This window comes from Nicotiana tabacum, chromosome 8 (assembly GCF_000715075.1).
Source record: "Nicotiana tabacum cultivar K326 chromosome 8, ASM71507v2, whole genome shotgun sequence".
Taxonomy (NCBI): Eukaryota; Viridiplantae; Streptophyta; class Magnoliopsida; order Solanales; family Solanaceae; genus Nicotiana; species Nicotiana tabacum.
This window is the reverse complement of record NC_134087.1, coordinates 158,108,706-158,133,740: the sequence shown is the minus strand read 5'-3', so window position 1 is coordinate 158,133,740 and position 25,035 is coordinate 158,108,706. Positions and strand designations below refer to the sequence as shown.

General features: G+C 38.0%; 1 protein-coding gene and 1 pseudogene across 1 annotated transcript; one reads left to right on the top strand and one right to left on the bottom strand.

The window, feature by feature from the left end:
• Positions 1–1,698: 1,698 nt before the first annotated feature.
• Positions 1,699–4,595, top strand: LOC107831349 (putative late blight resistance protein homolog R1B-16). Its single transcript, XM_016659117.2, has one exon. The coding sequence runs from the start codon at positions 1,807–1,809 to the stop codon at positions 4,414–4,416; it is 2,610 nt and encodes an 869-aa protein (XP_016514603.1). The 5' UTR covers positions 1,699–1,806; the 3' UTR covers positions 4,417–4,595.
• A 704-nt stretch (positions 4,596–5,299) lies between these two features.
• Positions 5,300–22,626, bottom strand: LOC107831341 (putative late blight resistance protein homolog R1B-16; annotated as a pseudogene).
• Positions 22,627–25,035: the final 2,409 nt, after the last annotated feature.

The window sequence follows — 25,035 nt, the reverse complement described above, 5'->3', positions numbered from 1 at the left end:
GGGAGAATAGTGTGTACGCAGACCTTACCCCTACCCTGGGGTAGTGAGGCTGTTTTCAAATAGACCTCCGACATCCTTCCCTCCAAGAATTTCACACCTTGCTTTTGGGGATACTCGAACCAAATGCGACCAGAAAAAGGAAAAAATAACGGATAGCAACAACAAATCAACAAAGTGACTTTTACCGTCTAATAAGAAAACTTTTACCGAATTGAATTATAGACTTGCATGTTGAAAAAAAAAGTAATAGACTGACATGATATATATAAAAAATAAAATTGCACGAACAAAAGGTAGAACTGAAACATTTAAAACATAAATCTTGACGGGGCATGCGAAACTACTTCTTGACCAGATATTTTTTGAAATTTATTTTGAATAATTATTCGTGAAGTACATATATAAAGCACATATGCAACAACAAAAAAGAGAGAAGATATGGTTGAAGTAGGACGAAAATTTGCTAATAGTTTTTCTAAAGTAGGTTAAGTATTTATTATTGAAAGACAAAGACAAAGTTAAAAGTTTTGGTAGGAGACTGAAAGCGATGATGTTGTTGTTGCTGTACTGAAAGCGATGAATTCTTAGCCAACTTGAAAATCTTAAATATTAGTTCATATATAGTATTAAACTTAATAGAGATTACAATTTTATCCAACATAGAAGGTAACTTAATTCAGGGTATAAAAGTCGATCAATAATTCAAGAATATTTAAGTCGTTTAATATTTAACGTTTTAGCATTCGTGTTTTTATAATAATATAGGTAGATATAGATAGATAGATAGATTAAGGTTCATATCTATTATTTTTATAATTATAATATATTTTTATATATAAATATTTATATTGCGCATAAAAAATTATGAATTCAATTAAACTTATCACTAAAACACTACCTCCTGTCCCGGTGAAAAATGTGGCCATTAAAGTCAAAAAAGTAGTGCTGGCCACCACCCACTTGGCAGAAATAACAACTAAATGTGGTAACACTGATTGAAGAAGATTTCCAATATATTAATTATATCTAAATTTAAAAACAGACAAAAACTGTTTACTCTTTAAACTAAAAGAAAAATGTATTGACCAAAAAAAGAAAAAAGAAAAATGTAAACATGGACAAAGAGAAATGCGAGTAATACTGAAAAAGAATTTTTTTTTTATGGATATTGAAAAATTACAATTTTAAAATATTAATTAAAGTTTATACAGCAGGACTCTTAAGAAGCAAAATGTAATAAACATTTAAGAGTATTAAAAATTTAATAATGTATTCTTAAATATTTTTTCGATTATTCAGACTAGTAAGTGTAAAACTAAATTAAAGTAGAGCTTGGCTTCCAGGTGGTTGATGGAGACTAGAGGAAATGTGATGGAAGGTAATTTGTGTCAAGAAATAAAAGAAAAACCTTTAATTTGCTCTTTCTGTTTTAGGGTCCGTTTGGCCGTAAAAAAGAGTTTTTGTTTCAAATTTTTTTCTTACTTTTTTTTTTCGAAATTTGTGTTTGACCATGAAATTTTTGATTATTACTTGAAGATGAATTTCGGAATTTTCAAAAAATTTTAAAAACTTCAAAAAGATATTTTTCAAAATTTTCACTTTAGATCACTCACAAGTTCAAAAACAGATCAAAATTATATTAATATCCAAATGCCTACTTAATTTATGTTTTATATTGGATATAGGAGAAAATGAGAAGCAACTGTTAAGTTTCGTCCGTTTATCATACTGAGAGATTCTGCATTCTTCTTTGTGCAGAAACTGCCTATTGTATCTCACACAAATAAGAGAGAAACAGAGACATATATGGCTTATGCTGCTATTACTTCTCTTATTACAACCATACTTGATTTCCCGCAACATGCTGATATTTACCTGCAACCGTTCATAGAAAAGTTAAAATCCTTTAGAGCTATTCTTGAGAAACCGTGCAATATAACAGGCGATTTAGAGGTATTGACAATGATGGAAGCTGAAATTATAGAGCTACTGAACACCACAGAAGATATGATTATTTTGAAAACAAGAAAAGCTATTAAGGCAAAAACCACGATTAAACGAAGAGTAGCATTTTGGAGACTTCGTTCCCTCTTGAAACGAGCACCAACTCGCATTCACTCCAAGATGAACAAGTGGTTGGCTATGCAGAACAGCAAAGATCTGAGAGCACAAAATTTGATTGTCGCCAATACATCTCAACATGACTTTCAGTCCGAGAATATGATGGTCGGCCATGAAAATGCATTTGAGATCATGCAGGATCAACTTGCTAGAGGAGCAACTGAGCTACAAGTTATCTCAATTGTGGGGATGGGGGGCATCGGCAAGTCAACTTTGGCGATCAAATTATATAATGATCCGTTCATTATGTCTCACTTTGACATTCGTGCAAAAGTTATTGTTTCGCAAGAGTATTGCAAGAGAAATGTACTCTTAGGCATTCTTTCTTCTATTAGTGGAAGTGGAACTATTGGTGAATTTTACGAGCAGCAAGATGATGGGCAACTAGCAGATCGATTGCAAAAGTATCTGAAAGGCAAGAGGTACTTGATAGTCATTGATGACATATGGACTACAATAGCTTGGGATGATGTAAAACTATGTTTCCCAGATTGTAACTGTGGGAGTCGGATACTCTTGACTACTCGGAATATGAAAGTGGCTGAATATGCTAGCTCAGGTAACCCTCCTTATCAAATGCGTCTCTTGAATTTTAATGAAAGTTGGTATTTACTGCACAAAAAAGTCTTTGAGAACACATATTTTCCTCCTGAATTTGAAAATATTGGGAAACAAATTGCATTAAATTGCAAAGGATTGCCTCTAGCAATTGTTGTAATTGCTGGACTTCTCCTGAAAATTGGGCAATCATTGAATGAGTGGGAAAATATTGCCGAGAATATAGTTTCCATGGTAAGTACAGATCCTGATGTCCCATGCATGAGGATGTTGGCATTAAGTTACCATCACTTGCCTCATCACCTAAAACCGTGCTTTCTTTATTTTGCAATCTTCCCGGAGGATGAATTGATATTTGTGAATAAACTTGTGAGATTCTGGGCAGCAGAGGGCTTTTTGAAGAGAGAAAGGGAAAAAAGCATAGAAGAAGTGGCAGAACAATATCTAAAAGATCTTGTAGATAGAGGATTAATTTTCATCAGATATTTGAGTTTTGATGGAAAAATCAAAGCTTGTGGAATGCATGACATGATCCGTGAACTCTGCTTGAGAGAAGCTAGAAAGTTAAATTTTGTGAATGTTATTATGGAAAATCAGAATCCTTGTGAACAATCCATGCATTTTTCCACAAAGCGCCGGATCTGTATCCAATCAGAGGAATCCTCTTTTGTTGCCAATCAGTTGGCCATGGTTCTTTATAGTAAGGCACATTCTATTCTCCTTTTTATTCGAAATCCCTCAAACTCAGGAATAATGCAAGAATTGGAGCGTTTTAAGAAAGTAAGAATACTAGAACTTGCTTCACCAACGTTGGATGCTTTTCCCAGTTGTATAGTTGGTTTATTTCAGTTGCGATACCTAGCTTTGACTTTTTACTCGTCCACGGATGATCAGGATATTTATGTTCCTCCATCAATAAATGGGCTTCAATATCTACAAAGTCTTATACTTAAGTTTCCAAAATATTTTAGATGCCCTAAATTTTCTTTCATTTTACCATCGCAAATTTTCAATTTGTGGAGATTGAGGCACCTCTCCTTGGACAGGAATAACTCGGATACTTGTGAGTTTGGAGAGAGAAGTTTGATTTTGAATAATATGCAGTGTCTGTCTGGGTGGAATCCTTTATGCTGTACTTCATCCGTCTTTAAACAATTTCCCAATTTAAAGAAGTTGCAGATATCCGGCGACCATGAAGAGTACATAACAAGTAACGAAATGAAGGGCCTCCATAATCTTTGTAACTTAGATCAGCTTGAGGAATTGAAATTTGACGGGATGCCACATTCGACACTTCCTCATCCTGAAGCTTTTCCGAAGAACCTTAAGAAATTATCTTTTAGCAAAACTCATGTAAATTTAGAGGATTTGAGGATTCTCAGTAAGCTGCCCAAACTCGAGGCCCTCAAACTAAAATTTTGTTCCTCCAATATTGGTATGGAATGGGAAGTAACCGAGGAAGGGTTTCCGCAGTTGAAGTTCTTGCTATTGAGTCGCTTGGGCATTAGACACTGGAGAGCCAGTAGTGATCACTTTCCACGCCTTGAACGACTATTCCTTGTTGAATGTGCGAATATGATTTCGATCCCTGAAGATTTTGTAGAAATAACCACTCTTCAGCTAATTGATATACGCATGTGTAAGGAGTCAGTTGTGAATTCTGCCAAGAAGATTCAACAAGAAATTGAAGACAACTATGGAGGTTCTATTGAGGTCTGTTTTCGTTACGTCCTTTAGGTCGTACTTTTGGTTGAATTACTTTTATAATAGCAAATGATATACTTTTGAGTTTTGAGATACTTAGCTGACTTGTACATTTATTAGACAATTTATTTTCCTTCCTCAATAGCTAACCTTCAGTATCTGCAAACTTTTGTACTTAAGTTTCCTCAATGGCGCTAGAATTTTCCTTTCATATTACCATATGAAATTCTGAAGATGTCCCAATTGCGGCATCTTTCTTTAGACTGGAATTACTTTCGTCTTCATTTGCTTGGCGAGAGGAGTTTGTTTCTGAGAAATTTTTAGTCTCCCTCTGAATGGAATCCATGTACGCAATTGATGGTTGTTGGTACATGGATTCTATCCCACAAGATTTTGTAGATATGACGATGCTCGAGCTAATTGTTATAAGCAACTGTCCAAAATCTGTTAGTAAAAATTCTGCCAAGCAGATTCAACAGGATAATGGAAAAAACTATGCAAACTCTGTTGAGTTACATATCAGTTAGGCTAGTAAGGCATCAGTTAGGCTAGTAAGGCATCTTTTCACTTGATTGTTGTTATGTGAATTAATGCATCCTATTTATAAGATAGGTAAGAACGTGTGACTATTCTGTGCTATTTAGTGGTCTTTCAAAGTTTATGTCTAGGGCAGTCCGGTGCACTAAGCTCCCGCTATGTGCGAGGTCCGAGGAAGGACTGGACCACATGGGTTTATTGTATGCAGCCTTACCCTACATTTTTGCAAGAGGCACTCTTTCCACAACTCGAACCCGTGAACTCCTGGTCACATGACACCAACTTTACCAATTACACCAAGGCTCCACTTCTCTTTCAAAGTTTATGTATAATAGCAAAAGAAAATTTAATTTCCTTACTTGTTTATACACGTCTAGTTTCTCTTATAACCTACCAACATTTAGAAAAGACTCAACAAAAATCCAATTCCAACCTACCAATATTTAGAAAAAACACAACCAAAATGAAAAATACATTGAAATTTGAAAAATCCAATTCCAACCTAAGTGATATGGACCTCAACAGAACTTGCATAGTTATCTTAAATGTCCTGTTGAATCTGCTTGGCGGAATTCCCAACAGAATCGGTTACAACAATTAGAGCAAGTATGGTTCCTCAAATATTAATACGGAGTGGGAAGTAGCTGAGAAAGAGCTTCCACAGTTGCAGTTCTTGCTGCTCAACCGCTTGGTCCTTATGGCCTTTTTCTGCAGAAAAGGGAAATATCCATAAAGGATGAAAAATGAAATGTTAGATTTCTCAAAATTAATGAACAAGAGAAAATTATAGCAAGAATGTGCATGTATGTATAACATGTTACACGTTATTATTTGACGGATTTAACTTATAGAAGATGATTTTCACAATATCAATGCGATTTAACTTGTTAGAGTAGGTTATTACTCCATTATCTAGGTTACTATATCGAGCTTACTATGAAGAGTTATATATTGGTGTAGATCAATTTACACAATGATATAACAAAATATACAGCAGTGCGCAGAACTAAATTCATACTGGACATGCCCGCTAATGAAAGTATGGCTACCAGAGCAACAAACTAAGAATCATGGACATTTAAGAGGATTATTAACCTATGAATCTAACGTAAGACTATCTGTTTACTATACTCTTGACCAAACAAGTTTTAGCATTTATAATTTTGACACAAAAATACAACCACAAGCAACAATTATAAGAAGTAAATCAAGGAAGAAGATGTCTTACCGAGGCTCATGGATATTGACCTCAACAAAACTTGCATAGTTGTTTAGAATATCCTCTTGAATTTGTTTGGCAGAATTCCCAACAGATTCTGCACACCACCTAATATCAATTAAAGCAAGGGTGGTTATATCTGCAAAATCTTGAGGGATTGAATCCAAATTCCAGCAATGTTCAAGAAATAGTCGTTCAAGGCACGGAAAGTGATCACAACTGGCTCTCCAGTAGCAAACCTTCAAACGTTCCAGTAGCAAAAACTTCAAGCTAGGAAAACCATCCTTAACTACCTTCCACTCAATGCCTATGCAGGGACTAATTCCCAGTTTAAGGGCCTCGAGTTTGGGCAATTTACCAACAATGCTCAAATTCTTCCACTGCAAACAAGTCCCGTAAAAAGCCAGTTTCTTGAGGTTCTGCGGAAAAGCATTTGGAGGAAGGATTAAATATGGAAAAGTTTCTGTAGGAGGAAGGGCCCGAGATGGTCTCTCCAGCAAAATTGCTCGTCATTTTTTCCTCGTGAACCTCAAAAGGCCTGAAGATGTAATGCCTTCTAGAAAGCAAGCATAACATGAATAAGTAATAGCAATATCTAATTCCTAGAGCTTATCTAAATAGTGAAAATCATAGAGGTCCTTGTGACTACGAAAGTCTTCCCCGATGCCACATATTTGCAACTTCTTTAAATTGGGAAATTGTCTAAAGACGGACCTAGTACAATGCCAGGGATTCAATCCAGACAGACATTGCAAATTTTTCAGAACCAAACTTTTCTTCGTAGGATCATGATACTGCAAGTAATTCCAGACAAATGGAGGTGCCTCAATTGTGGCATCGTCAAAATTTCGTATGGTAATACTAGAGGATATTCCCGGGCATTAGGCTGTAAAAGTTTGCAGATAACATAGGCTAGATATAGATGGAGGAATGTCTACTGAAAAAGATGAGGAAATCTCTTCTCTTAGATAATGTTGCAAGCTAGGAGAAAGACTCAAAGCTAGGTATCTCAAGTGAATTAAATCAAGAATCAAACTAGGAAAAGCAGAAAATCTCATTAAAGCAAAATCTAGTACTCTTACTAGCTTGAACTGTAACAACTTTGGCATGAGCATTTTCACTCTATAACGGATAATAGAACGAACATCATTTTTAGGATACCTTGCCAGTATTTTCTCAGTATCAGGCTCATATTTGATCGCTTGGATACTGATCCGACCTCGGCTCTTAGAGGAAAAATGCATAGATTGCACACATGGATTTTGATACTTCTCTTCCCTCGTAACATTCACAATGTTCATGTCTCGAGCTTCTCTCAAGCAGAGTTCACGGGTCACATCATGCATTCCACAAATCTCAATTTTTCCATCAAAACTCAAATTGCGGATGGAAATTAAACTTCTATTTATAAGCTCTTGTAGACATTTTTCTGCCACTTCTTCTATGCTTTTCCTCTCTTCTACCTTCAAAAATCCCTCTGCTGCCCATAATTCCAAAAGTTTATTGACTAAAACTAGTTCATCCTCTTGGAAGATTGCACTATATAGAAAGCACAGTTTTAGGTGATGAGGCAAGTAATGGTAACTTAATGCAACCACCCTCATGCATTGGACATTAACCTCTGTATTTACCGTTGAGCTTACATTCTTGACAATACTTTTCCACTCAACCAATGATTTACCAATTTTGGAGAGAAGTCCGGCAATCAAAACAAGTGCTAGAGGTAATCCTCCACAATTTAGTGCAATTGTTTTGCCAAGTTGTTCAAATTCAAGGGAAAAATAGTCTTTCACAAAGACCTTTTCGTACAACAAACTCCAACTTTCATCAAAACTCATGAGGCGCATATGATAAGGAGCCTTACCTGAGCTAGCACATTCAACCACCTCCACATTCCTAATGGTCATGAGTATTCCCATTGTTACAGTCTGGGAAACATCGCTTTATACCATCCCACGCTTCTCTAGTCCATATGTCATCAATGACTACCAAGTACCTGCCGCATTTTAGAAGCTTCTGTAGTCAGTCTGCTAGTTGATCATCATCTTGCTGCTCTTGAAATTCATTGGTCTTTCCACTTATAGAAGAAAGAAGGCCCAGAAGCACATTTCTCGCACAATACTCTTGTGAAACTGTTGCTTTTGCACGAATGTCAAAGTGAGACATAATGAATTGATCACTATAGATTTTGTTAGCAAAAGTTGTCTTGCCGATGCCCTCCCATCCCGACAATTGAGAAAACTTCTAGTTCCCTTGCTCCTCTAGCAAGTTCATCCTGCATCATCTTGAATTCATTTTCAAGGCCAACCATCTTATCCTCAGGCTCTAAGCCATGTCGTGACGTACTAACAAGAGACAAATCTTGTGCTTTAAGATCTTGGATGTTCTTGAGCTTGTTTTGCATTTCCATCCATTTCTTCATCGTTGAATCAATGCGTCCTACTACTTCTTTTACGAGGGAATAAAGATTCACAAAAGCACTTCTTTGTTTTTTTTCATTTTCGGGCAAAACAATGTGCCAAAACTTTCCTTGACCTCGACCAAATTTTGACCGCTGACCTCCCAAACAGTATACCGCCATTGCTAAACCGATTGACCAGTTGTACGAAAGGCTCAAAGCTGCTGGTTATGTCACCCTTATCCCTTCTATAACCCCTGAAAACCCTTCTCAGTGGATCAATCCAAATAAATCTTGTGCATACCATTCCGGCATGAAAGGGCATACCATTGATGAATGCCGCTCTCTTAAAGATAAGATCCAGACTTTGATTGATAACAAGATCATTGTGGCAAAGGAGCCTACTCTGAATGTCCACAACAACCCTCTGCCGGACCATAAGGGTGGAGGTGTTCACATGATTTAAATACAGGATGATTGGGATCCCAAAGGATCGATCGGTTTGATCATAGAAGGCGACGAACCAAAGAAGCCAATACTCACCCTCAATCCGATTGTAGTCCAGACTCAGCCTTCTGGGGATGCCAAGGTAAACATGTCTGTACCACTTGAGTTTGAAGCACCACCCCTTGCAAAGACGCCAACACCAATTGAGGTCGAGTTTGGGTCTCTAGCAAATACACTGTTTGAAGTTGCGGTTTTACCCTCCAAAATGCATGCTCCATTCGGAGTAAAGGTGCCCATTCCAGTAGCAATGTCAGATGTAAGACCGTTCCATACAAATGCCATACCTTGGGATTACACAACCGAGGCGAGAAGGAAAGGGAAGGCCAAGTTCGGGGAAACAGTTGCGACACAAGGTATGACAAGAATCGACAAGGTTTATACTATGGAGCATTTAGCTGAGTCGAGTAAGCAGGCCTCTGGTTGGCCGAACATCACTGAAACTAGGCCCGATGATCTCTGGAGAAAGATACAAGCCAAGGAATACTCAGTCATTGATCAGCTGAACAAAACACCGGCATAGATTCTATCCTAGCTTTGCTGCAAAGTTCCGATGCACATAAGAATGCCTTGTTGAAGGTGTTGAGTATTGGAAACATGGTAGGTCAAGTATTGGAAAGTCACAAGATCACTTTTCATGAAGATGAGTTGCCACCAGAAGGGTTGAGTCACAACAAGGCGTTGCACATCACCGTGTAATGCGAAGATTATTTTATCACCAGAATCTTGATTGATGGAGGATCCAGCCTCATCATTTGTCTGTTGGTAAAACTCATGACATTAGAAAAGGGTTTGCATGAGATCAACGACGAGGCCATCAGCGTCAAAGCTTTTGACAGTTCCCAAAGGTCCACCATAGGGGAAATCAGCCTGTGTTTGCGAATGGGGCCTGCTTGGTTTGATGCTGATTTTCAAGTTATAGACGTGTCGGCATCCTACAATTTGTTGTTGGGATGACCGTGGATTCATGTTGCTAGGGCCGTAGCATCAACACTGCATCAGGTGGTGAAATTTGAATGGAACCACTAGGAGATGATCATTCACGGTGATGGTAGCAATCCCATATACAGTCGCCAGACCATATCGGGAATCGGAGGTAGAAGAAAGATAGGTGAAGAGACATATCACCACATCGAGTGAGTTAATGCCGTTGACAAAGACAAGTGGTGGGACAACAAAATTGAGAGCATACTAAATTGGTGCGGATATGAACCTGGCAAGGGACTTGGCAAGAACCTCCAAGGAATCGCTAAGCCTATCAAACTAAAGAAACATGGCACCACTTTCGGTCTGGGATACGAGTATACTTGGGAGGAATTCAACAACTGGTCGCCACCATGGCACGGTCCATACTACCCGCTGGAGTAGCCAATATTACATTTGGAGCAGACTTTCCAGCTGGTCGATGTTATCTATGGGTCGGAAAAAGAGGAAGCACTGGCAGCAGTGAGGAATTCGTTCCTATAAGATGATGACATGGATTGTTGTGTCATCTTCGAGGAGGAGGGGGAGGAAGGCCCTTCCATACAGGTCATAAGCCGAGGAGCATGCCTCAAAAATTGGACCATCAGAACCACCAGAGCCTGAAAAGCCTCGGGGTAGCAAGGCTGAACAAAGCATTATGTACTATCTTTTAATTTACTAGTTGATTTTCCTTTCGCATTTTGAATTTTCGCAATAAGATCTTCCAATGTTCAAAACAGTTATGAAATTTATCAAATCATTTAGGTTTTCTTACAAACCATACTCTTATTATTTTCTCTCATTACTTTATTTATACAGTATTACTATTACTTATCTTGATGAACCAATGACTGTGACATGCAACGAGACAACGCAACAAACGAACATAGATTCAGAGGAAGACGATATACCGAAAGATATTGTTAAAGAGGTTGAGAATTTTGAAAACAGACCTAAGTCCAACCTAGACGAGACCCAGATTGTTAACCTGGGAGATGCAGAAAATGTCAAAGAAACTTGGATCAGCATTCATTTGTCACCGTCTGAAAAGGAAGAATACACAGAATTTCTGAAGGAATATGAGGACATATTCACCTGGTTATATGATGACATGACTGGTTTGAGTACATCTATTGTGGCCCATAAACTGCCAACCGATCCGACATGTTCGTCGGTAAAGCAAAAGCTTAGAAAGTTCATGCCTGATAAGAGTTTGAAAATCAAGGAAGAAGTTACTAAGCAAGTCAAAGCTAAGGTTCTCAAGGTAGCAGAATACCCGACATAGTTAGCCAACGTCGTGCCAATACCAAAGAAGGGCGGGAAGGTCCGAGTCTGTGTCGACTACCGGGATCTCAACTGGGCCAGTCCAAAAGATGGCTTCCCTTTACCAAATATACATATCCTGATTGACAATTGCGCCAAGCATGAGCTACAGTCGTTCGTAGATTGCTTCGCTAGTTATCATCAGATCTGGATGGATGAGGAAAATGATAGAGATTCACAGATAGTGGCACGAGAAGTTATCATTTTCTTTATTGGGGTATCACACCACAGTCCGCACATCAACCGAGGCAATCCCCTATATGCTGGTTTATGGTACAGAGGCAGTCATTCCCGCTGAGGTAGAAATTCCCTCCCTAAGGATCATGTAGGAAGCTGAGCTCGACGACACAGAGTGGGTGAAAAGTCGTTATGTGCAACTAGCCCTTATAGATGGAAAAAGAATGAATGAAGTTTTGCCATGGTCAACTTTATCAGAACAGAATGTCCAGAGCCTTCAACAAAAGAGTCAAGCCGAGACAGTTCGCACCGGAGCAACTGGTATTAAAGAAAATTTTCCTACATCAAGATGAAGCCAAAGGGAAGTTCTCTCCCAACTGGTTGGGTCCATACATGGTTTACCGGGTTCTGACAGGAGGAGCCCTCATACTCGCATAAATGGACGGAGAAATTAGTCCAGAACCGATCAATTCAAATGCAGTCAAGCGCTACTATGTGTAATCTTTATGCTTTCTTTATATGATGTAAATTGAACTATGCCTGACCTGATTCCTTTGTTAAGAGGCGATATGTAGGCAACCTTATGGGTTCGGTCACAATTCAATAAAAATTTTACCCCCCCCCCCCCCGCAGTTAGAAACTGGGGCAGAATTTTGAGGAGGACCCTCAAAATTCCGAAGTAATTTCAGTCGATCGTCACAAGCAATAGTCAGAAGCAGAAGCCCAATAAACTGGGGCAGAATTTTGAGGAGGACCCTCAAATTTCTGGAGCAAGAAAAGTTGCAATGTCTTGAACCACGTCGCAATCGTCGATTCATCTAAAGAAAACTATTCTTAATTATGTATTTATGTTACATTTTCTTTACTAAAATCATGCATGTTTATTACTAAAATTGCCTTGTTTAGCAATGCTACCCCAGTGATATATACAGTAGAAAAGGGTTTGCATGAGATCCACGACGAGGCCATCAGCGTCAAAGCTTTCGACGGTTCCCAAAGGTCCACCATAGGGGAAATCAGCCTATGTTTGCAAATGGGGCCTGCTTGGTTTGATGTTGATTTTCAAGTTATAGACGTGTCGGCATCCTACAATTTGTTGTTGGGATGACCGTGGATTCATGCTGCTAGGGCCGTAGCATCAACACTGCATCAGGCGGTGAAATTTGAATGGAACCACCAGGAGATGATCATTCACGGTGATGGTAGCAATCCCATATACAGTCGCCAGACCATATCAGGAATCGGAGGTAGAAGAAAGATAGGTGAAGAGACATATCACCACATCGAGTGAGTTAATGCCGTTGACAAAGACAAGTGGTGGGACAACAAAATTGAGAGCATACTAAATTGGTGCGGATATGAACCTGGCAAGGGACTTGGCAAGAACCTCCAAGGAATCGCTAAGCCTATCAAACTAAAGAAACATGGCACCACTTTCGGTCTGGGATACGAGTATACTTGGGAGGAATTCAACAACTGGTCGCCACCATGGCACGGTCCATACTACCCGCTGGAGTAGCCAATATTACATTTGGAGCAGACTTTCCAGCTGGTCGATGTTATCTATGGGTCGGAAAAAGAGGAAGCACTGGCAGCAGTGAGGAATTCGTTCCTATAAGATGATGACATGGATTGTTGTGTCATCTTCGAGGAGGAGGGGGAGGAAGGCCCTTCCATACAGGCCATAAGCTGAGGAGCATGCCTCAAACATTGGACCATCAGAACCACCAGAGCCCGAAAAGCCTCGGGGTAGCAAGGCTGAACAAAGCATTATGCACTATCTTTTAATTTACTAGTTGATTTTCCTTTCGCATTTTGAATTTTCGCAATAAGATCTTCCAATGTTCAAAACAGTTATAAAATTTATCAAATCATTTAGGTTTCCTTACAAACCATACTCTTATTATTTTCTCTCATTACTTTATTTATACAGTATTACTATTACTTATCTTGATGAACCAATGACTGTGACATGCAACGAGACAACGCAACAAACGAACATAGATTCAGAGGAAGACGATATACCGAAAGATATTGTTAAAGAGGTTGAGAATTTTGAAAACAGACCTAAGTCCAACCTAGACGAGACCCAGATTGTTAACCTGGGAGATGCAGAAAATGTCAAAGAAACTTGGATCAGCATTCATTTGTCACCGTCTGAAAAGGAAGAATACACAGAATTTCTGAAGGAATATGAGGACATATTCACCTGGTCATATGATGACATGACTGGTTTGAGTACATCTATTGTGGCCCATAAACTGCCAACCAATCCGACATGTTCGTCGGTAAAGCAAAAGCTTAGAAAGTTCATGCCTGATAAGAGTTTGAAAATCAAGGAAGAAGTTACTAAGCAAGTCAAAGCTAAGGTTCTCAAGGTAGTAGAATACCCGACATAGTTAGCCAACGTCGTGCCAATACCAAAGAAGGGCGGGAAGGTCCGAGTCTGTATCGACTACCGGGATCTCAACCGGGCCAGTCCAAAAGATGGCTTCCCTTTACCAAATATACATATCCTAATTAACAATTGCGCCAAGCATGAGCTACAGTCGTTCATAGATTGCTTCGCTAGTTATCATCAGATCTGGATGGATGAGGAAAATGATAGAGATTCACAGATAGTGGCACGAGAAGTTATAATTTTGTTATTGGGGTATCACACCACAGTCCGCACATCAACCGGGGCAACCCCCTATATGCTGGTTTATGGTACAGAGGCAGTCATTCCCGCTAAGGTAGAAATTCCCTCCCTAAGGATCATGTAGGAAGCTGAGCTCGACGACACAGAGTGGGTGAAAAGTCGTTATGTGCAACTAGCCCTTATAGATGGAAAAAGAATGAATGAAGTTTTGCCATGGTCAACTTTATCAGAACAGAATGTCCAGAGCCTTCAACAAAAGAGTCAAGCCGAGACAGTTCGCACCGGAGCAACTGGTATTAAAGAAAATTTTCCTACATCAAGATGAAGCCAAAGAGAAGTTCTCTCCCAACTGGTAGGGTCCATACATGGTTTACCGGGTTCTTACAGGAGGAGCCCTCATACTCGCATAAATGGACAGAGAAATTAGTCCAGAACCGATCAATTCAAATGCAGTCAAGCGCTACTATGTGTAATCTTTATGCTTTCTTTATATGATGTAAATTGAACTATGCCTGACCTGATTCCTTTGTTTAAGAGGGGATATGTAGGCAACCTTATGGGTTCGGTCACAATTCAATAAAAATTTTCATTCCCCCCCCCCCCCGCAGTTAGAAACTGGGGCAGAATTTTGAGGAGGACCCTCAAAATTCCGAAGTAATTTCAGTCGATCGTCACAAGCAATAGTCAGAAGCAGAAGCCCAATAAACTGGGGCAGAATTTTGAGGAGGACCCTCAAATTTTCGGAGCAAGAAAAGTTGCAATGTCTTGAACCACGTCGCAGTCGTCGATTCATCTAAAGAAAACTATTCTTAATTATGTATTTATGTTACATTTTCTTTACTAAAATCATGCATGTTTATTACTAAAATTGCCTTGTTTAGCAATGCTACCCCAGTGATATATACAGTATCGCCGGATCAAAGCCGAGCAGGTCAAGCAAAGCCAGCGGGGATACGAACTAACCTTTCCCCCTTTTACAAACTCACAATTTTTCTTTGGATGCAGGCACTTGTGTCGCAAAATCATCAAATATACTATATGCTCACTCACAAATTTTAGGAATCTTCGAATCGTTGCACTTGCTCGCAACTGCTATCCGCACACAACAGTGTTCCCAGCAGGCACAATATCCCCAACAATCACGATACCGCAATCCGCTATCAGCTAAGAAAACTCTATTGACATTTGCCATTTTCACTTCCTACATAAGGCTACCATTCTGCCTTCCGAGACTAAGCTCTGTCTCCATCAGCATTCACTTCCTGCATAAGGCTACAATTCTACCTCCCGTGACTAAGCACTGTCTCCATCTGCATTCTCTGCATTGCATAAGACTACCATTCTGCCTTCCGAGACTAAGCTCTATCTCCATCTGCATTCTCTGCATTGCATAAGGCTACCATTGTGCCTTCCGAGACTAAGCTCTGTCTCTATCTGCATTCCCTGCATTGCATAAGGCTACCATTCTGCCTTCCGATGTTAAGCTCTACCTCCATCTACATAACTGAAAGATCGCCACTTTATTTACATTCTGCATGGCTGAAAGATCGCCACTTCATCTACATCTTGCATGGGCTAAAAGATCGCCACTTCATTTAAATCTTGCATCAGCTGAAAGATCGCCACTTCATTTACATCTTGCATGGCTGAAATATCGTCACTTTATTTACATCTTGCATCGGCTGAAAGATCGCCACTTCATTTACATCTCGTATCAGCTGAAAGATCGCCACTTCATCTACATCTTGCATGGCTGAAATATCGCCACTTCATTTATATCTTGCATCGGCTGAAAGATCGCCACTTCATTTATATCTTGCATCGGCTGAAAGATCGCCACTTCATTTACATCTTGCATGGTTGAAATATCGCCACTTTATTTACATCTTGCATCGGTTGAAAGATCACTACTTCTTTTACATCTTGCATCGGCTGAAAGATCGCCACCTTCTGCATCTCATGGGCTGAAAGATCGACAATCTGTCCAAAGGCGTCATTTGTTCGGAGGCGCCATTTTCATAGCCTGAGAATGCCATGCAATGTCCTGAGGACCCCTTTTATTTTTGCATATCATTATTCAAATGCGTCATAGTTCGGAGGCAGCATTCTCATAGCCCGAGAGCATTATTCATGGCATTCGAATCCCTTATCATACGCTTCATGGCCCAGGACATCATGGTCTAAGGACGTCATCCTAACCGTCCAAAGACAACATTCATGGTCCGACGGAAACTTGCATCACTTTTAAATTTCCGCACAATATACACTTGTATTGCTTATTTGCAGGTAAACCGGCGAGCAACATCCTTCTCAGCAGGAGCAGTCCACTCCAGTTCCCGCAGCCCTTGCAGGTTTCAAGCCATTCACCCCAACCTGAATATTGCATCCGTTCTTGAAAGTCTCTATCGGCCTACTCCATCGACAGGTCCTGAACTACATATGCCTGATTCCTATAAAACCAGGGATATATAGGCAGCTCAAAAACCAGAGTATGGCCTGAGTCTCCTCAAACCCTTTCATTCAGTCAAAATTGGCCATCGTTTCTTTACTTGAAAACTCTTTTATCCTTCCCGAGTAAAGAGGGGCAGTTGTTGATACCCAATTTTTTCCTGTATTTTTTATATGCATAATGCCTTTCAAATAGCATGTATATGCATATATAAGTATACCATTTTTTTAAGAAAAGACTTTTAAAACAATTTACTACCCTATTTTATCAAGAAAAATCCAATAATTATCCCCAAAATTATTATTTTTGTAATTCATTTATTGGACTCTCATATTTATACTAAAATATAGCTAGTATGATTTTTTCACGTTTTTTACAAATTTATTTTTTGTAAAGCCAAATTGCGTATAATTGCAATATTAGCCTATTTTAAGATTTAATTACGTTTATAATTACAAAATTGAGTCTAGTATTTTTAATTTAATATTTATATATTATTAATTAATTTAGTACCTTTAATTTGTTTCCAGAAATTATTTTACTATTTCTTATAAAATAAATAAGGGAAACATGGCTATTTAAATACTAGCCCAACTTATTTCAATTTTAGCCTAAATTCTACCCCAATTAAACCCAATTGAACCCCAACCCAATTCCTAAAATTACCCGCCCCTGACCCAATTAAATCCAGCCTGCCCCACTCCCCATTTAATCTAGGTCGTTGATAAAAAATCAACGACCTATATTCTCTCCTTTCCTTTTTTAATTCACCAACCCCACTAACCCTAAGTCATTTTCACCTACCCGCCGCCTCTGAAAACCTCCACTCTCTCAAACGCTCTCGAGTCTTCTCAGAACCCTAGCCACCTCTTACTGCTTCCACCCTGAAAGCCACCAGAATCCATGGCTTCCAGGGCTTTGAGAGTCTTATACCTACCTCCTGTTGCTCTTACACACATGATATCTGAAGATTCAAGACCCGACCTTGAAGGTTTGCACCCAGACCTCTTTGGATTCGAGGTTCCATGACCATCTCCGGCCTTGCTCCGGCGTACCATGGTTGTTTGAGCCTGATCATGACCTCTCCGACCCAGATCGGTAACCTTTCAAAGCCTTTCTCATTTCTAGGGTTCTTTTGAAACCCTAACCCTTCGAGGTTTTTCCGATTCCCTTAGATCTGTTCCAGATCCATGCTTTCCTTAAGGTCTTAAACCTTTTCCTGACTTTTCTTTCAAAAACTACTTTCAAAATCTTTCTTTTCCGATCTAGGGTTTTCTGAAAGTATTTAAGTGTTTTCTAACTTTCTTTTTCCTTTATGTGTATTTGCTTCTACTGGGTTCTTGTATTTTCTTCTACCATGTTCTTACGTGCTTCTTCTGCTGTATTTTCCTATATTATGTTCTCGTATGCTTTTCTACTGTATGCTTTCTCTACTGTGTTCTGATATGTTTCTCCTACTATATTTTTCTTACTAAGTTCTTAAGTTTCCTTATTAAGTTCCTTTTACTGAGCTCTGTTTAAAGTTTCTTTCAAAATTTCTTAGCATGCTTCTTCTACTGTTCTTATCAGTCTTATCTATTATGTTTCGTATTAGCTTCTTCTACCCTATTTTTCTTTGAATTCTGCCACTATGTTCTGCGTGTTACTTGCTATCATTGTTTTCTCATGAGTTTATGCTACTGAAAGAAACATGCAAGAGGTTTCATTGAACTGAAACCTCTGAGCCTATTTCAATTACTTGCCTTCTCATCTCTGTACTTGATTTAAGGTGGAAACCTTAGAATTCGGGGGTTCTTCCAAGTTTGATTATGTGATTTAATTGAACTAGGGTTTTATTTTAGAACCCCTAACTCTTTCAGACCAACTTCAAGTCTCTGAACCGAGTTTGGACATCCGTGTTTGCATATGATTCTAATCTTTTGCTAAACTCTTCTAAAACTCTTTCTTCACTGGATTTTTCTATTGATTTTTGCAATGGCACAACATTTTCTTTCAACTCAACGTGTTTGTGTGCTCTTATATGTGATGAATCTTCCTCTAAAAAGGCTTTCAACTCGTGAATGATTCAAACTCCTTCTAAATAGATCTGATTGATTCCCTTTCCATTGTTTGTTGATTTCCCTTAAGTTAAAAAACCTTTCCCATCTTTTGACTCGGTTCATTCATACAAGATCCCTAACCTTCGATTTACTGGATATTAATTGATTTTCTTGCCTTGTTTGAGAAACCACGTATTTCAGAAATTCTATCCTTAAATAACCTTTATGTATTTACCCTTAATTGCATGATGTGCACAAAGTGCTTACTCATTTTTCTTTTCTTAAATGGTTTTTACCCGTTTGAATCTGAATCCCTTAATTTAGGGAAGTCTTGTGTAATTGATTGACAATCAGTTCCTCAACTACTTTCTTACTTTATTTCTGCCTGATTTTACACTATAAAAGGCACGACCCTCTTCACAAACAACACACTTTCACAATCCTTCTGAACTCTTACTTACACATGATAACATTCTCTCTTCTTGTCTGCACTGTAGATTTTACAAGACTACTGCATTTTCTCTATTTGTTTCTTTTAAATTGGTATTCTTAATTTAAGCTTCAACATCATCACAATGTGTTCATTTACAGCTTTTATATCCATGTATACTTTATTGTTTCTGTAAAGTTCAATATTTAAGTTAGTATGCTCATATCTTTCTGCCTGTTTCTGTTGTGTATCCTTACTCCCTATCCCAATTACCCCTATGTGTTTGAGAGTTGTGACTTAAGGTATGACAATGTGAGTTGTTGCCCATGAATTGAGTTTGAACCACTGGGGTCTTAACCTCTAAGCAAACAGGCTGGAGGGTGTGCCAGCATCTCCCATTGCTGGGTGTGCCCATCAGCCTACTTTTCTTTTGCTCTTGCAAATTCCCCCATTCCCTACACCTTTATGTGTACTGATTTTAAGTTACCCCCTTTTTCCCTTTCCCATCTCAGAATTCTACTTTCGCACTTGCACTCCCTCTTAGTTCCTAAGTTCTGCCCCCTCTTGTGAGCCTTGCCTTGGGACCTTGAGTTCCCTCTGAACTTGGACACCTGAGGGATGACCTTTCACACTGTACTATCGCTTAATCTGGTGATACATTTGGGTGTAAGCACCGCCCGGAGTTCTTATGAAACTCTTAGGAAACTTTGACACATCCAAATGGGAGAAAGGACTGTAATGACTTTGTAGTAAAACTCTCGGGGATGGCTAGTGAAAAAGGGAGGGGTAACCATTTATGCAAAAGGGGTAGATAACCTGCCTATAAGAGTTTATGAATTCCGGCATTCTCATATAAACATCATGTCTATAGGAATCTCGCATTCTGATATAGATACCATGTCTCTAAGAATTTCTGTATTCTCATGTGTAGATACCATATCTATAGGTATCCTGCATTCTCATATATAGATATCCTGTTCATAGGAGTTTTCTAAATTTCTGCACTCTCATATAGAAATTATGTTTATAGGAATCTGCATTCTCTCATATAGATATCATGTCTATAATCACTCAAAATCTGAATTCTACATTTTCATATAGAAAATACGCCTATAGGTCTTTCTGAATCTTGCATATCCACTTTTCATTAGGCAAGCATGTTTATAGGTCTTCAATAACCATCTGCAATTAGATATCATGTTCATATAAAATACAACACCTAGATATCATGTTTGTAGGATTTTTGCATTTCTCTATGTCTGTAAAAATGTTCTTAAGTCGACAAACGCATAGAAAGCATGCCTATAGGAGCTTTAATAAAATCTGAATTGCCTCACGCGCTTATGAGTCTAAAACCAGCAATAATAATGCATTACCAGTTGCAGAACTTATGATCTTTTGCTAAAACTCGCCCTCCTTTAATAATTGACAACTTTTCTTAAATCAGTATGTAATCAGCTTATATCCTTGTTTCTGAAGTCTGCAGATATCATGCCTATAGGATTTTTGTCCAACACTTAGTCATCCATAGGGTAAACCTATAAACTGAATCAGACTTTTTATCAGCTACAACCAGCAGGCAGGCCTGATTCGGGCTTCTTATTTGAACTATGTAATAAATCAGTCTGCCTCAACCTTTTAAGTTTTAATCAGATCCTAAACAGTACATGCAAGTCATGCTACATTATGTGCTTTCTTTGATTTAAAAGAGGTCTGTTTGAGCCTTTTATTTGTTTATATGCTTCCCAAAACTTGCTATATGTGTTTTGTTTGTCGCCTTAATATTTTACCTTTTAAAACCACAAATAAGCCCAATACCTCATCCATTTAGGATTAGTAGTCCCAAGTACCTCTGGGGGTAATAGTATTGGGGCGGGTAATAGCATGAAATAAGTAAACGAGACCATTCCGCACTTTAATACCTTAACGGGGAGCAAAAGGTAGATATGGATATGATGACCACGCGATAACATCACGTGTAACCCCTCACTGAGGAGTGATTACCGTATGTTGTGTGCGGTGATCCATATTATTAATAAACCTAGGACCCCCTTCCCTTCGTTTTCTTTGTTTCTTTTAAATCTATTTTAAACCATTTCTTTTCAGAAAATCTACTCTTTTAGTTCCTTTTTCTTACTTTTATTTATTTGTAACCATTACGTGAAAATTCCCTCTTATTTGAATCCTTTATTTGCCTATGTGTTATTTGCACTTAAGTCACAACAATAGTTTGGCCGGGAACCACACTAGTGGATCCTGAGGAGTGCCTAACACCTTTCCCTTGGGACAATTTCAAGCCCTTACCCAATTTGTGGTTGTTCAAATCAAACTTTTTTTAGTGTCCTAATGCACTTTAATCATTAAGTGGAAACTTTTCTATTCAAACCCAACTCCCAAAAGGGAACGAGCTGTCCTCCCAAATGTCATAAACTCGATTTCGCAAGAAAAAGGGGGCATGACAACTATGGCACCAGTGTTGGTATTGCCTACAGTTTCAGGGGCATATATAGTGTATTGTGATGCATCTTGTAAGCACGTGATTTTTGCCCTATATGAGAATTACTCCCAAAAAATTCAAAAATAAAATGATTTTTCTTTGGTGTGCAATTTTGTAATATTTTGAATAATTATTTGTATTTGTCTGTGCGTGTTTATTTGCTAAATTAATAAAAAATACAAAAATATGTTGCGTTTTGCATGTAGGATTTAATTCTACAATTGTTAGTAATTAAATTAGTTATACAAAAATTAAAAATTACAAAAATAGGCATCGTTTGCATTTTTAGCATTTAATGTCCAAATATACAATTTTATGCTTAATTAATACTTAATTGTGCGTTAATTGTTATTAGGAGTTAATTTGCGCTTTATAACTTAATTTAGTTCTTAAAAATAGTTTAAGTATTTTTACAATTTAGTTTTAGAAAAATAAAAGAAGAAAGAGAGCGAAAATATAAAAAAAGTCGGAATTGGGCCTCTTCTTCGATTTCAAGCCACAGGCCCAAAAAATGGTCCAATCTTCCCTACAACCCAGTCCATTTCGAACTGGGTCGACCCAGTCCATAACCCAAAAGACCCAAACCCCTTTGTCTTACATTTTACAAAAACAAAACAAAAATTAAAAGACAAGAAACCCTAAAACTAAGGAAAACCATCCGCCCCCCTCCCCTTGGCTTCTTCTTCTCCATCTCCAAAATAGTGAGCTGCCATGGCTGCCCAGCAGCCACCCCCCCCCCCCCCCCGACGCCGGAGTCACCACCCAAACCAGTCCGGCAGCAGCCTCACGACCAGCGAAAAAAAAAACCTTCACCAACCCACGTCCAAACGCCATAGCCCCCGGGCAACCATCCTCCAAATGATCAGTCCAAGCGCCGGAAAACCAGACCCCTCCACCGTCCGCCATTGACGAGCAACGTTGTTGCTGCGTTTTGCTCGTCGACCAGCTCAAACCTTACGTCCAAACACTCCTGTCGCAGCTGCTTCATCGTCAACCTCCCCATCGCTGCTTCTGCCGATGTTGCTTCTTCTCCCCGTCGTCCTCCTCGACGGACTGCTGCTTCCATGGTTGTCGTTGATGCTGCTATCACTGCTTGGACGCCGCTGCTAGGTCGTCGCCGCTGCTAGGTCATCGTCGCTGCTGCTTTGTCGCGGCAGTAGCTTCAGCTGCCCCCGACGCTGCCACCTCACCTTCGTCCTCTTCACTTCGGCCTCGCGTACACGGATGAGTTTTGGTCGATGTCGTTCGTCGTTGGTTAGTCATTCGTCGTTTCAATCCGGTTAGTAGTTTTTGAGTTTTATTTTTGTCCATATTTTTGTTTGATATTTTCCGGATCCAAAATCATTAAATGATTTAATCCTTGTTTTGTTCGTTGTTTATCGTTTGAATTAAATTTTAGTTCATGTTCATGTGTTGTTTGTTAAATTAATTTTTCAGATTTCAAACGAAAGGTTAATTAGTTATGTTTCATGTTTATTTCATGTTTGTATTGTTGTTTAAGTGAATATTTGTTAGTTTAATGTTTGTTAGATACAAATTGAAGTTTAATTAATTGTTTCTTCAATTTGTTTCATGTGTTTATGTATTGTTAGAAATTGTTAATATTGTTAAGTTCAAGCTTAAGTTCATAATTGTTTATTCGTCGATCTTGTTATTTGTCTAAAAAGAATTTAGTTGTGTTAAAGGAAATATATTGATTTAATCGTTTAATCCGTCATGTTTGTTGTGTTAAAATAGATTCATTCATATTCATACTTTGTTTGGATGATCTTGAATCCGAATTTTTTATAGTTTGATTTCTTGTTTATCATTTATGATTATTTCGTGGATTTGTCTCATAATCTTGTTTAAGTTTGATATAGGAATTGTTGGTTGTAATGTTGTTATGATTGATTTTAAGTTCAATATTATTGAATTTAGAAATCTAAATGTACTTGTTTGATTGTTGTTGTTGTTTAAATCCGAAAATTGGTTTGTTGTTGCTAAAAATATTGTTCAATCAAATTTTAGTTGTTCTTGGTTGTTCAATTTGTGTTCATATGATTTGTGGTTGAAATCATGTTCATGTGATTTGTTATTGAAATGTTGAAGAAATCATGTTCATGAAATTTGTTGTTTGAACATTGTTAGAAATTAATCATATTGCCTATATTTTGGTTAAAGTTTGATTAATTGATGTGTTATAGCTGATGGGTAGTTTGGTAATTTGTAGTACGTTCAGGGGTAGTTTGGTAATTTTTAGTAATGTCGGAGGGGTAGTTTAGGAATTGTACATTTTGTAATTGTTTATTTGAAGCATGGGGGACAAAATAAAATGGGGTGGGTTGTGATATGGTTATTTAATATAAAGGGGGGACAAGACAAAATTTAAAGGGGGAATCTTGCATTATTTTATGTTAGGCATGGGGGACAAAATATAATGGGGTGGTGTGATATGTTTATTTAATGTAATGGGGATGAGTGGGAAGATAATGGGTTGGGTAGAGAAAAAGTATGGAGTTTTAATTAATTGAAAGGTTTATGGGATGAGTTATATATATGAAGTCTTGAAATCAGAGATAGAGAGACAGATAGAGAGATAAACGAGAGAAATACACATACAGATAAGAGAAACAAATCTGAGAAGAAAAATAGAAGAGAGAAAAAAAGGGCTGAACATTTAAGAGAAAGAAAAAATTCCGAAAAATATTTAAGCTTTCAAAATAAAAATAAAAACTAAAAAATCTTCTGCTTTCTTTCTTTGTTTGAAATTAGTATTAATGGTTGTTGTTTCATTTAAATCTTAAAGCTTTTGTTTTTGGGATTACTACTCCACCGGTCTGTTACTGGGTTGTTACTGCTGCTGGACTGTTGTTGCTGTATTGTTATTATTGTTGCTGATTCTCATCATCATTTTCTTTTGCTTCCAATATCAGGTACATATCTGTAAATTCATGTCATGAATAGCTTCAACATGACAAATTAATGAAGTTCGGGAATTATAATTCCGTTTTCCATTCGTTCAAGTTCATTAGTTTAAAATTTGGTTTTTGTTTCAGTTGATTAATATAGTAGTACGTTTGACGTAATGAATATAAGATAATTGTTACCTCTTAAAGTTCGTATAAGTGTTATAATAATATCACCTATTTCGGAATTTTCATTAAGTGAAGTCATGATTGAATTATCAAGGTAGAGAACACAGCATAAAATGGGCCATTAATTACATCCCGTAATATTGTTAGCTAAATGTAAAGTAGAATGGAAGTATCAAGAAATTACATTATTAGTATATCTTGTAAAAAATCTGATTTTGGTTTAGATTGATATAAGTTGTATGTTCATATATGACATGATAATGAGTATATATATAATCATATGTGGAAGGTGAGTTGATATAGCTCGTTACGATGTTAGAATGTTATGAACGGTTCAGACGTACAACTATGTTGCATGTAATGCAATTTTATTGAATCGATTTGTATAATAATTTTTT

Excerpts from the sequence above, each read along its gene's own strand:
- LOC107831349 (XM_016659117.2), top strand. The coding sequence starts at position 1,807 with ATGGCTTATGCTGCTATTACTTCTCTTATTACAACCATACTTGATTTC.